General features: G+C 42.9%; 1 protein-coding gene across 1 annotated transcript in view; it reads left to right on the top strand.

The window, feature by feature from the left end:
* The window catches only part of CPPED1 (calcineurin like phosphoesterase domain containing 1), a 103268-nt gene extending 94963 nt beyond the window's left edge, over positions 1–8305 (top strand). The window contains 1 exon segment of the mRNA XM_027614181.2: positions 6606–8305. Coding sequence (XP_027469982.2) covers positions 6606–6835 — 230 coding nt within the window. The 3' untranslated portion in view covers positions 6836–8305.
* Positions 8306–12136: the final 3831 nt, after the last annotated feature.

The raw sequence follows: 12136 nt of genomic DNA, 5'->3' as shown, positions 1-12136 counted from the left end.
CTTTGAAACCCCAGGAAGGCCGTGGAGGAAGCAGTCACTTCTGTGGTCCTCTGGTCAGTGTGGTCAGGACTGTTCAATTCTCCAGTTGTGGTGAGGACCCTCTGGGCACCCAACCCAGGGCTTCAGCTGCAAGCATCTGACCTGAACAGCTTGGCCCCTGGGGTGGGGGCACCTCCATTCCATCTCTTCTCCCCTCCGCCCCTACCCACTCGGTCCATCTGGCACATCACCTCCACGCTCTTCACAGCACCTTGATGTTCGTGTTCATGATCATTGATAACATTATACCACGGTTCGAAAGAGTAGAAAACAATACCCTCTCGCTAATCCCAGCCACCAGCACCCCCATGAAATCACCAGTGTGAGCAGTGCAAATGTATCCCAGTTCAGTTGGGGGCTACAAACATACATGCACACCCTCTTATGCATACGCTGTCCATGTTTTACAAAGCCAGGATCACATAATACTTATTAAAATATCTTATTCCTATTTAATAACGTGTCTGGTGTCTTTCATTGCCAGCACATGTAAATCTACCTCTTTTTAAAAATACACCTACTGTAATTTATCCAGTCCTCCCATAAATGAACATCACACACAGTGCCTCGGTGAACACTGTACTGGGTATTTCTGAAGGATAAATTTCTACCAAAGTAGTGGTGTTGGGTCAAGGGGAACGCACAATGAAACGGGAGAGAATAGCACCAAATTACTCTCTGAAATGAGTTGTGTCTGTTTATATCCTAATAACAGTAAATGGAAATAGCTGTTTCCCGCCACCGTTGGATGCCCCACGTAGACCAACCTGGGTGTCCTTCCTTCCCATCCCTGGGTGTGGACCTCAGCCAGCAGATGGCCACACCTGCCCACAGGTGTGTCCCTGTGCCCGCTTCGAGCCCTGACGGCTGTAGTCACAATGCTGTGTTCAGAGCCTCTCAGAAGCAGTTGCTGTCAACATTTAGAGCACATTCCCTTCAGACCTTTCTGAATCCTTGTCAAATGCAAACAGTTCCATCACCACAAGGATCCGTCCTGCCGTCCTCCTATAGCGACACGGGCCCCCGATCCCCTCCACTGCTGCGCCTCACTCCTAGCGGCCATATCTATAATTTTGTCATTTCAGGAATGCTACATAAATGGAATCATACAGGATGGAACCTTCGGGGTTTGGCTTTTTTTAATGAGTATAATTGCCTTGAAATCTATTCCAGTTGTTGTGCGTATCGGTTGTTCCTTTTTTTTATTTCTGGGTGGTATTCCGCGGCGTGGAGGTACCACAGTGTAACCGTAGACCCTGTGGAAGGACATTTACGTTGCCTCCCATTCCTGGCTATTACAAATAAAGCTACTGTTTACATCCACGTACAAATATTTGAACATAAGTTTTGGGAAACTGGGAAAAATGTCCAGGAGTTCTGTTGCTGGGTCATACAGTAAATGCAATTTCAACTATTACCAGACTATTTACCAACCAGACTGTTTACCTTCCCACCAGCACTGCAGGCGCGATCCAGTTTCTCTGCACCAGACCCAGCATTTGGTGTCAGGAACATTTTAAAATTTCGTGTTTGATACTTTTTTTTGTTTGTTTTTTGTAGTCATTCTGATTTTTTTCCCCCTGCCTCTTTGCTGATTGAAAGCTGCATATTCCATTTGGTTGTTTTGGAAATTATCCGTATGTTTTTTTTTTAAATAAACTTTTTAAGTGTGGAACAATTTCAAATCCACATAAAAATTGCAGAGATAATATAGACACTTCCCATGTACACCTGCCCCTAGTTTCCCGTTATTGGTATCTCACACTAATGTGGTACATTTGCTATAATTAATGAAGTGATATTGATGCACTTTTATTAATGAAAGCCCATAATCAGGTTCCCTTACTTTTTTACCTAATGTCCTGTTTCTGCTCCAGGATCCCATCTAGCATAGCAAACCTCTCTTAGGCATCACACCTCCTTAGTCTCCTCTGTGCTGTGACCATTTCTCAGACTGCCCTTGTTTCTGATGACCTTGACAGTTTTCTCGAGAAGTACTGGTCAGGTGTTTGTAGAACGTCTCTCTGTGGGGATTGGTCTGATGGTTTTCTCATGCTGGAGTCCTGGATTGGGAGGAGGAAGACCACACAGGTGTGCAGTTTTTATCACAGTCATCAAGGTGCATCAGGGGTGCAGACTAACAACCTGACTTCCCATCCCTGTTGATGTTTGGCCCATGTCTCCACTGTTAAGTGACTCTGGGAAAGAAGTCCATATGCACAGTCCACACGTACAGGGAGCTTCAGCTTCCTAAGGGCAGACGATCGACATAAATTATTTGTTCTTCTAAGGTATGGGAGATTTTGTCTCTTTTTCCCACATTTATTTATTTATATTAATTTGGACTTGTGGATTTATTTTTTATACTTTGGTACGAGTTTATTTTGTTGCTTACGTTGTTAAGGTTTGGCTGTGGGGAGCTCTTTCTGTTGATTCCTGTGTCTCTCTGACACACCCCCATCAGCTCGAGCTTTTGAGCACTTCCTTCCTTTCTGGCCCAACAAGATGCTCCAGGCTCATCTTATTTATTTCCTGCCCCAGCCCCACAGTCAGCCAAGTCTCCGAGGATCCTTTTATTGGAGAATGGTATTAGAAACCAAGATCTGGACGCTAGGTGTGCTCATGGCCAGTATGTGCCCTTGTTTCTAGGCACTGACAGCTGACAGAGCAAGGAAATACGTGTCTTTATACTAACCTGTGTCCGTATACATCTGTCAATGTCTCTGTCATTCTCTGTTTTTAACATGGTATTAAGGTAAACATGAGTTCATACTGATGTCTCCACCTCCCATCACTGCCACACGGAGCATTCTGGCCTCCTTCCCTTCCCATATATTTTTTTTTTGCATTTTTTTTTTATTGAGCTATACCATAAAATTCACACTTTTAACATGAAAAAGTTTGGTGTTTTTTTTTTTTAAAGATTTTATTTATTTATTTGACAGAGAGAGACACAGCGAGAGAGGGAACACAAGCAGGGGGAGTGGGAGAGGGAGAAGCAGGCTTCCGCGGAGCGGGGAGCCCGATGCGGGGCTCGATCCCAGGACCCCGGGATCATGACCTGAGCCGAAGGCAGACGCTCAACGACTAAGCCACCCAGGCGCCCCAAATTCAATGGTTTTAATAGAGTCATGAGGTTGTACAGCCATCACCACTGTCTGATTCCATACCATCACCATTCCACAAAGAAACACTGTGCCCATTAGCAGTCACTCCTGCTTCCCCTTGTCCCTCCCCACCAGCCCTCAACAAACAATAATCTTTCCGTCTCTGGCGTTGCCTATTCTGGACATTTCATATACATGGAATCATACGGTGCGAGGCCTTTTGCATCTGACCTCTTTCACTGCCTGAGCGTGATGTTTTCGAGGTCAGTCCATGTTGGAGCATGTGTCAGTACTCTTCAGTCCTTTTGACAGCTGGACAATCTTCCATCAAATGGATGTGCCACATTTTGTTTATTCATCAGTTCAAATGGGCATTTAGGTTGTTTCTGCTCTTTTGGCTACTATGAATAATGCTGTTGTGAACCTTCATGCACAAGTTTTTACATGGCTGTGTGTTTTCCTTTCTCCTGAGTAGATACCCAGGAGTGGAACTGCTGGGTCACGTGGTAGCTGTATGTTTAACATTTTAAGGAACTGCCAAAGTGTTTTCCAGAATGGCTGCACCATTTTATATTTCCACCAGCACTGTACAAGGGTTCCAATGGCTCCAGATCCCTGTTCTTTTCCATCTTTTTGATGATAGCCATCCTAGTGGATGTGAAGTGAAATCTCATTATGGTTTTGATTTTCATTGCATTGATGATTAGTAACATTTAACATGTTTTTGTATTTTTCATATCCATCTCTTCATATTTTCTGGATGTTAGACCTTTATCAGGTAGATGATTTGCAGATATTCACTCCCATTCCATGGGTTATCTTTTCATATTGTTGATGGTGTTCTTTGATGCACAAAAGTTTAAAATTTTGATGAAGTACAGTTTGCCTATTTTTAATTTGGTTGCTTGTGCCCAAACATTTTTAAGAAGCATGTTAATTACGCATTTTGTTCTAGCAAAATAAAATTATTTTCATTATTTTCTTCTTCCTTCCAAACATGACAATAGCTTTTATGTGCTCTAATTATCCATTGAACGTCCCATCTTGACATTCTTGAGCTTTAGTTTCACTTTTACATTTTAAAAAAGAGGTTTTCAAAGAAAATCAGTAGTTAATTAAATTTACCAAAATATTTTTATCAGTGTTAGCTCATCATTGTTTTTTAATATTTCATCCCTTCCTTGCTGAAACATATCTCCTAATAATTCTTTCAGTGAGGGTTTGTAAGTGGTAAACTCTTCGTCTTCGTATGCCCCAGCATGTATTTCTTTTGCCCTTTAACTTGAATGATGGTTTAGCTGGGTATAAAATTTGAGGTTCATAGTTGCTTCCCCTCAGCTCTGGAAGGCATTACTCTTCGATTCTGTTATTGCTGGAGTGCCTGCTATCTAATTGTCATTCCTTTATAGTATTTCTGCCATGATATATTTTTAGGGTTTTTTTGTTGGATGCTCCACAATATCCCCATGATACAAATTGATTTTTATTTATCCTACTTAGTTCTTTATATCTGAAGACCTATATATTCCTTCATTTTGGAAAATCCCCAACAATTGTTTCTTCAAGTTATTCTTACTATTATTTCCTCCTTTCTCCTGTTGCACCTCCTCTTAAGCATACATTGATACCCCTTTATCCATTCTTTGGGTTCTTTGAACTGCGTGTTCTTATTGCTTGTGTCTGAGTCTCTGTGTTGTCTTTTGGTTGGTTCAGTGCCTCCATTCTGTCTCTTAATTCACTGATTTCCTCTCTGATTAGTGTCCAGTTTAGAATTTATCCCATTTATTGAGAGTTGTCTTTGTGTTCTGTTTTAATGGCTGTCTTTAATGGCCACTGTTTCTAAGCTTTCATTACCAGTTATTCTCACTGAATTCATGCCTGTTTTGTTTCATAATATCTGGTTCTTTTCCTTTATTAAGGACTTTTTGATGCCCTAAACATACTCATTTTAAATATTTTTCAGGCAGTTTTATATCATTCATTTCACCTGGAGTGAATTCATATTCCTGATTGAGGAGTCTGTAGACTGTCTTAGCATGAAATTTCTTCACAGTGGTGGAATTTCTTTCAGATTCAATTTGATTAAGAGGTAATTTCAGCTTTGGTTTTTCCTTCACTTTGCCTCTTGAATAGCTTCTCCTTGTCTAGTGGTTTGGGTCACCTCCACCCCAGCCCCCACCCAGGGCCAGGTCTTATTTATAGTAGAGCTTGAGGGCCCTTGCCCACAGTCACGCTGAGAAAACATGTCTCATTTCCTAGACTTGAGCATGTGTCTGTCCTTCATTCCTAGACCCATAGATTGCTACAAGCCCTAGCCCAGTGCTGTGCTGCAGTCAGCTCCTACCCAGTTCATGAAAACCAATTATTAAATTTTAAGGAATTTTGTGAGCTCCTTGTTAAACAACCATTAGTAAACATTAAATTCTACAAACTCACCATTAAATAAATTATAATAAAAAGCAAAGGTAATAACTACTCAAAACTGATTATTTTCTAACTATCTTGCTATGTGTTGCTATTACCATGCTGGCAAGGTAGCTCACAGCTTGTGTGTCTGTGTGGTAGAAGCACTATATAATGACGCTACCAGGCATGTCTTCCCACGTCTGGGCAGTGACGTCACGTCATCGGTAATTTGAAATCAGCCACCATCAGAGTGTTCACCCCCATGGAAATTAGTAAACATTACAGATTGGTTCTCTTTTATTTTCTGGAGGACTTGTTAGAAACACCTGCATACCACGACCCTAGCCCCAGGCAGCAGGCTGCAATGGTTTTTTGCATCCTCTTTCCATCAACAGAGGTTCCCACGCCAACTCTCTTTCAAATGGGGGCCGGGCTTTATTTCCTCCCGTCACAGAAACTGCTTGCAGTCTCTGTCACCCTCCAGGAGCTTAACTCCCAGCAGCACTGTAACCCCTCTTGCTACTCTGCCTTTCTGCCTTGTTTCTCATCCATGGAGCTATTTGTTTTGATTTTGAGGCCACTTCTGTCCTTTGGTTTTCTTTTTTAGATTTTATCCATCATGGCTCTTGAGTGTGGAGCGGAGGAGGTACATTAAATGTTGAGCATGCTGTGCTGTCTTGAATAGAACTCCATAAACATTCTTTTTTCTAGACATTTAACTTCCATCATATGGCTGTTTATACAGGCCTCAAAATATTTCCTTCCGCTTCCTGTATCTCTCCCAAAGTCGGTCACTTCATCTTCTCTCTTCTTTTTCCCTAGCACTTTCTTGTACCACTTATGACAAATGTGTTAATATGTTGTATCAATAAATTATCCTTGCGAGGATTCTGGATGTCACATATACAGTCTTCTCGTTTATTATGCACTGAGTAATATTAGTGCATTTAATTTCATAACATACTGTATTGCTCCCAGAAGGAAGCCGTGGAGCCCCCAGTTCCCTAAATGGAGATCCTTGGCCCCCTAATGTTTTTGTTCCCTCCCCTGCAGGTGTCACAGCTGTGTTCTCAGGCCACTACCACCGGAATGCTGGGGGCACCTACCAGAACCTGGACATGGTGGTGTCGTCGGCCATCGGGTGCCAGTTGGGCCAAGACACCCACGGGCTCCGAGTCGTGGTGGTCACCGCCGAGAAAATCGTTCATCGATACTACAGTTTGGATGAGCTGAGTGAGAAGGGAATAGAAGACGATCTCATGGGCCTAATGGAGGAAAAGTGACTGCCCCTTGAGCCTGTGTCTGTCCTTCATTCCTAGACCCATAGATTGCTCCAAGTCCACGGTTCACTTCCACTGGTTTCTTACCCCCCTGTTGAAATATAAAAGTATTCCAGGCCGATTTGTGGATTTATGTCATTTTGCATAAATCAGAGAGCTGGGTCCTATCCTCCTAAGTTATATTCAAAATAAAGAGCTGCGTTCCCCTTAAAAAAGAGGGGGGTGGGGAAAGCCTGAAAACAAAGGAATAAATGATATTAGAATCTTGCTGCCTCAGTGTTTGAGTCAGTTCTCCTAATGATGTGTTTCTCAGCTCTGCCTGTGAAATCGATTGCTTCTCCGTAGCAGATGGTAAAAGTCTACCTGTCACCCTCCATCCCACCTTGATATCCAAGTGCAGTCTTTGATAATTCCGTGAACAAACCGCATCTGATTGTCTTAGATTGTGTTCACGACTCCCAAAATACTAGGCAGAAACAAAGGTCATCGCCTTTCCATCCTAACAAAGCAAATCATTGTATCCCATTATTAGAGCTGCGTGGGCTTTTTTTTTTTTTGGCACAGAACTGAGTAGACAGCACTTGCTATTAAATTTTGAGACTCCTACTATTGTCGATGATGCATTCGATGCTAGTCAAAGTTGAATTTGCCTTCTGGGTGACGAGAAAAGCCTCCTTGGCACACAAATTGGCCATCTCTATAAACCTCCCCCTCCCCCCCAGAGACTAGAACTGAAGCCCCAAAGCACCACCTCTCTGTCTGTTTTGAGTTTCTTCACGGTCCCCTCCGAGGGCACAGGAGCTCCGCAGATTGGCATTCTTGTGTGATGGGGATGGCCCTCTTTGCTGTGTCTCCTTGGACAGAGCAAGTGGGAGTCATGCAGAGTTCTGAAAAGAAACAAAGCAGAAACCCTGGCGGGCACAGAAACAATACATTCAGCCCTGTGATCTGAATCGGCGCCGACTTGGATGAAATGAACAGGGGGCGGGATCCGTTGGCAAAGGAGCGCGGGTGGTTTAAGATCAACACCGTTTTTATGTGAGCTCCTTTGCCGCTGCCTCTGTGCGGCTGCCGACCACGCGAGATAGCGTCTGTTGCCTCGTTCGATAGGGAGCCCCGGCACTCCGTCCCACCTGAACAACCTCACGGCGCCAGGTGGTGGCATCCGTCAGACCCAAACAACCAGTTACAAATGAACTGCAAAGTCCATTAAATCAAAAGACTTCTTGTTAAAAAGTTTTAGTCAACGTAGCAAAACCGTGAAAAATTAAAGAGAAGGCTAATTGCATATGTAAATTCATAAGGCACAAAAGACAAGAAGTTAATTATGCTACAGATTGGTGATGCACCAGTAGGTCGTTGTGTTGTGGCACAAGAAAATTAAAATCTTTCGGGCGCCTGGGTGGCTCAGTTGGTTAAGCGACTGCCTTCGGCTCAGGTCATGATCCTGGAGTCCCGAGATCGAGTCCCACATCGGGCTTCCTGCTCAGCAGGGAGTCTGCTTCTCCCTCTGACCCTCTTCCCTCTCGTGCTTTCTATCTCTCATTCTCTCTCTCTCTCAAATAAATAAATAAAATCTTTAAAAAAAAAAAGAAAATTAAAATCTTTCAAAATTAGAATGCTCCTGTTTTAGTATTTTGCCGCAGAGTTGCTCTGTGTTCATTTTTCTCGACAACAGGTGTGGCTTGAAGAGGTCAGGAACAGGAGGTCAGTAAAAGGTAAGAAGCGGCACGTCTGAGGCCTGGGATGTGCTGACTTTCAGAATCAGGCGGCAGGGTTGTAAATGCAGATGTGGGGCTGCTGGGAGCACAGGGAAACGGGAATCCTAACGGACCGCCAGAGCCCTCTCTGTTGTGTGACGTGTGCAAGATGCTCGGTAGGCTGGGGCACCTGGGATGGGGTGGGGAGTAGAGATAATTCAGAGCGATGGAGATGAAATTTCTAAATCTCCTTCCCCACAAACCTAATATGTAAAAGAAATGATTCAAAACACAGCAAAGATACGCGAAGAATAGGGAACCATACGAAATTCTCACCATTTTTTAGGTAACCAGCGGTATTCCCTGATGCTGGTTGGTTCAGAAAGAAATGATTTTGTACATATGCATGTATTGTTCTGATAATAGCTATTTACCAATGCATTCACTATGATTGCTTTTTCTTTAAAAAAGAAAAAGCACGTTAAAAAATAAGTGCCTTATGCTGTGGAAAACAATAAAATCCTCCATGATCCTAAGCGCTATGGTGTTGAATGTTTCTTATGTGCTACGTACATTTTAAGTGCTTTGGCTCAGAGAAGTGGGGCCACTTGGCTGAGGTCACACCGCTAATCAGTGGGGAAGCAAGGATTGAGATGGAGGCAGTCCCAACTGTCCAGCCCATGCTCCTTAACACGATCCTCTCTTTCCTAGAAAACATTTTTCATGGATGAGAGCTTTGTACCAGCTCAGCCTGTGGCAATACTATAGTATTCAGCACCTTTGACCACCTTTACTGGACAACAACCCAATGTGAGCTGGAAGCCGTGGGACTTGATCCCAGGGTTTGCAAAGCCCAGACACACCTAGGTCCAGAGTGGCAAAGCCTGTCCAGATTGTTCGAGTCAGAGAATGTTCACCAGAGGAGACTGGATGACTGAGGTGGACCCATAATGGACCACAGGACACAGCTTTGCCCACATCAGTAAATGCTTCGTCACATGATGCTCACTCCTTGCTTACAGTTCCCTTCCCTGGGGGTAGGACACCCGCATCTCTCAAGGCACGCAGTGCCACCTAACACTCCCCATCTAATTCATCATTTCAGTTGGGAGTGGAAATGGGGCTACTAAAAGGAAAAAGTTATTTAAGGAAATCTAAAATTGAGTTGTCAAGACTCCAATAGGTTTGGGGAGAGAGTCGGGGAGACACCTAATTGCATTCACCTTTTACAATAAGTAAGTTTATCTCTAGAAATCAGTCTTGTTTCCCCTGAGGTCGGAGAATAGGGGGGAAGAGTCTGTAGTAAACTTCATGGAACTGAGCAAACAGAATATTTCATAATATCTTGTGATTTCCAGCATTACAAGGTTGTCAGTTCCTGATAGAGTTACAAAGCAAACCCTAGTTTTAAGCCTGAATAAGAACACTAGGATCATTTCCCTTATGTACTGCAAAAGATACTGAGTTACAGATAACAGTAGAAACTATATACACATAATACAGCTTAATATTATAGTCTGTTTTCTCATTGAAATCTTTTGAGAAAAAGTACCAGAAACATTATTTGCATTTACTTGAACTCCTAATACTTATTCCCCAAGTAGTGCCTAAAAACAGCTTTGCACATTTGTGAAATTAAGTAGCAATATTGTATTGAGCTGAGGGGAAAAGGAAGATTTAGGAATCAGTTGTCAAGGTAAGTTCTATTAAAAGCTTTCTGTAATAGACACCAGGGATTTCTTGATTTCTTGTTCACATAACCTTAGCAGTTTTGGTTGCACCTGCAAGAGATAGTACTTGACAGGTAATATGGATTTTTTTTTTTTATAACTTCATAAAATACTGTCTTATGTCATTGTAGAGTTCTTAGGGATTCTTGGAATAATAGTAATAATAATGACTTCTAACATCTTTCTTGAAAAGATTTTACTGACTAAACTCTCTTTTTCCTTCAATGGATTTTTATTGCCATTATTTCTTTACCATTAGACATTACACATGAACAGATATATACACATTGGATTTTTCTTTTAAATAAAACCTAAAGGACCTATGTAGATTTTTTTAAAACCCTATATAAATAAAGTTGACTGAACATGAATAATCAGAAGGTACCTTTCATTATCTGTTCTGATATTTGTCTTTAAGAAGTCATCTTCTTCACGAAAGGAACTTTGCACCTCCTATAGAATAAAGTTCAGACTCCTTCCTATGACTGCCCAGGGCCCATTCACTCTGTCCCAGACCCCCTCTCAGCCTTGTCTGTACGGCCTCTCCTTGTAGAACATCCCACCACCCTTTGTACTTGCTGTTTCCTCTGATGGGAACCGGCCTCCATTACATTTTGATCTTAGCTCAATGGTCACTCCCTACAGTGGCCTCTCACCACCTTCTCTGTGGTTATGCTGCTCATCTTCAGGTGTGGCCCTGTTTATTTTCTTCATAGCACACCATTAAGAGATTTGCTGGCTTCCTGATCCTCGTGTGTATTCCCTACCAGGATGCGAGCTTCAAGCAGCAGGGACCTGGTCTGACTCATTGGCCATTCTCCCCCACAATGCCTAGAACCATACCAGGGGCACGGGGTGGGGGTGGGGCTGCTCAGTGAATACTTGGCCGTGAATGTGGAATAATAAGGTAAGCAAGGACATAGTAATACTTAATTATCCACGTCAACACTCAACAGGGGAGGAAGGAAGAAGAGGAGGCCACATTCCTGAGCCTGTGGTAGTTCTGTTGGGATTGTCCTCAACGTCAGGGATTGTCAACAAGCCAGCAAATAACTGGCAGCATCACTGTTCTCTTTGGTTCCCCACTCACGGTGAAGGAATTGGGGTAAAGATCAAGTGTCCTTGACTCTTAGTAATTCTAAACCTAGCTCCCTGAACGAATACACTGCCAGTAACCAAAACAAGTCAGCCCAGAGAAGGGTCTGATTCTAGATTAAAGGATATATGGGAATGTGTAAAAGAGATGGCCGGAAATATAAGTCTGGGACTCAGAAGAAGTGAAAAGAGCATCTTGGAAGTGGTGCTGGAAGAGGTTATGTTCAATGAATGACATTTCCTGACAAAATTTGGCAGCACAGGAGGAGACCTAAGGACAGTACCCTAAAGCAGACTTTTAGGGAACATTTTTGTTTCCTACAAAAGAAGCAAAAGATGGAAGCCAGCAAGGAGTGAAGGGGAATCTTGCTGAAAATTTCAGACTGGTGCACATGGAACAAACAGGGAGAGGAATTGGCTTCACTTGCAGTTTAATGCTTTAAGCACTCCCATAGACCAGCGCTCTTGCACACAAGTACAGTTTCTAAAAAAACTACCTGGTAATTTGGAAAGTGAACAAAACTAGAGAACTCAAAACTTTCCCTCTCTCCTCCACCCCACACTTTGCCTTTGTGGGGCACCACATTAGGGATGGATAACATTGTTATCGAAAAATCCACCATCTACTTACCAGAGAAACCAGGGAGAGAATCCCAGGTCACTGGAGAGGGAGCAATCCCAGAGGGGAGACAGCTGGTTAAGAATCTCCTAGTTCTGTATATGAGCTCACACAAATCTCTGGTTTACCCCTAAGTATGCACAAGCAGAACAAACAGGGC

The sequence above is a fragment of the Zalophus californianus genome, chromosome 10 (assembly GCF_009762305.2).
Source record: "Zalophus californianus isolate mZalCal1 chromosome 10, mZalCal1.pri.v2, whole genome shotgun sequence".
Taxonomy (NCBI): domain Eukaryota; kingdom Metazoa; phylum Chordata; class Mammalia; order Carnivora; family Otariidae; genus Zalophus; species Zalophus californianus.
The sequence above is the reverse complement of the archived record's forward strand: the minus strand, read 5'-3'. Positions and strand labels throughout refer to the sequence as shown.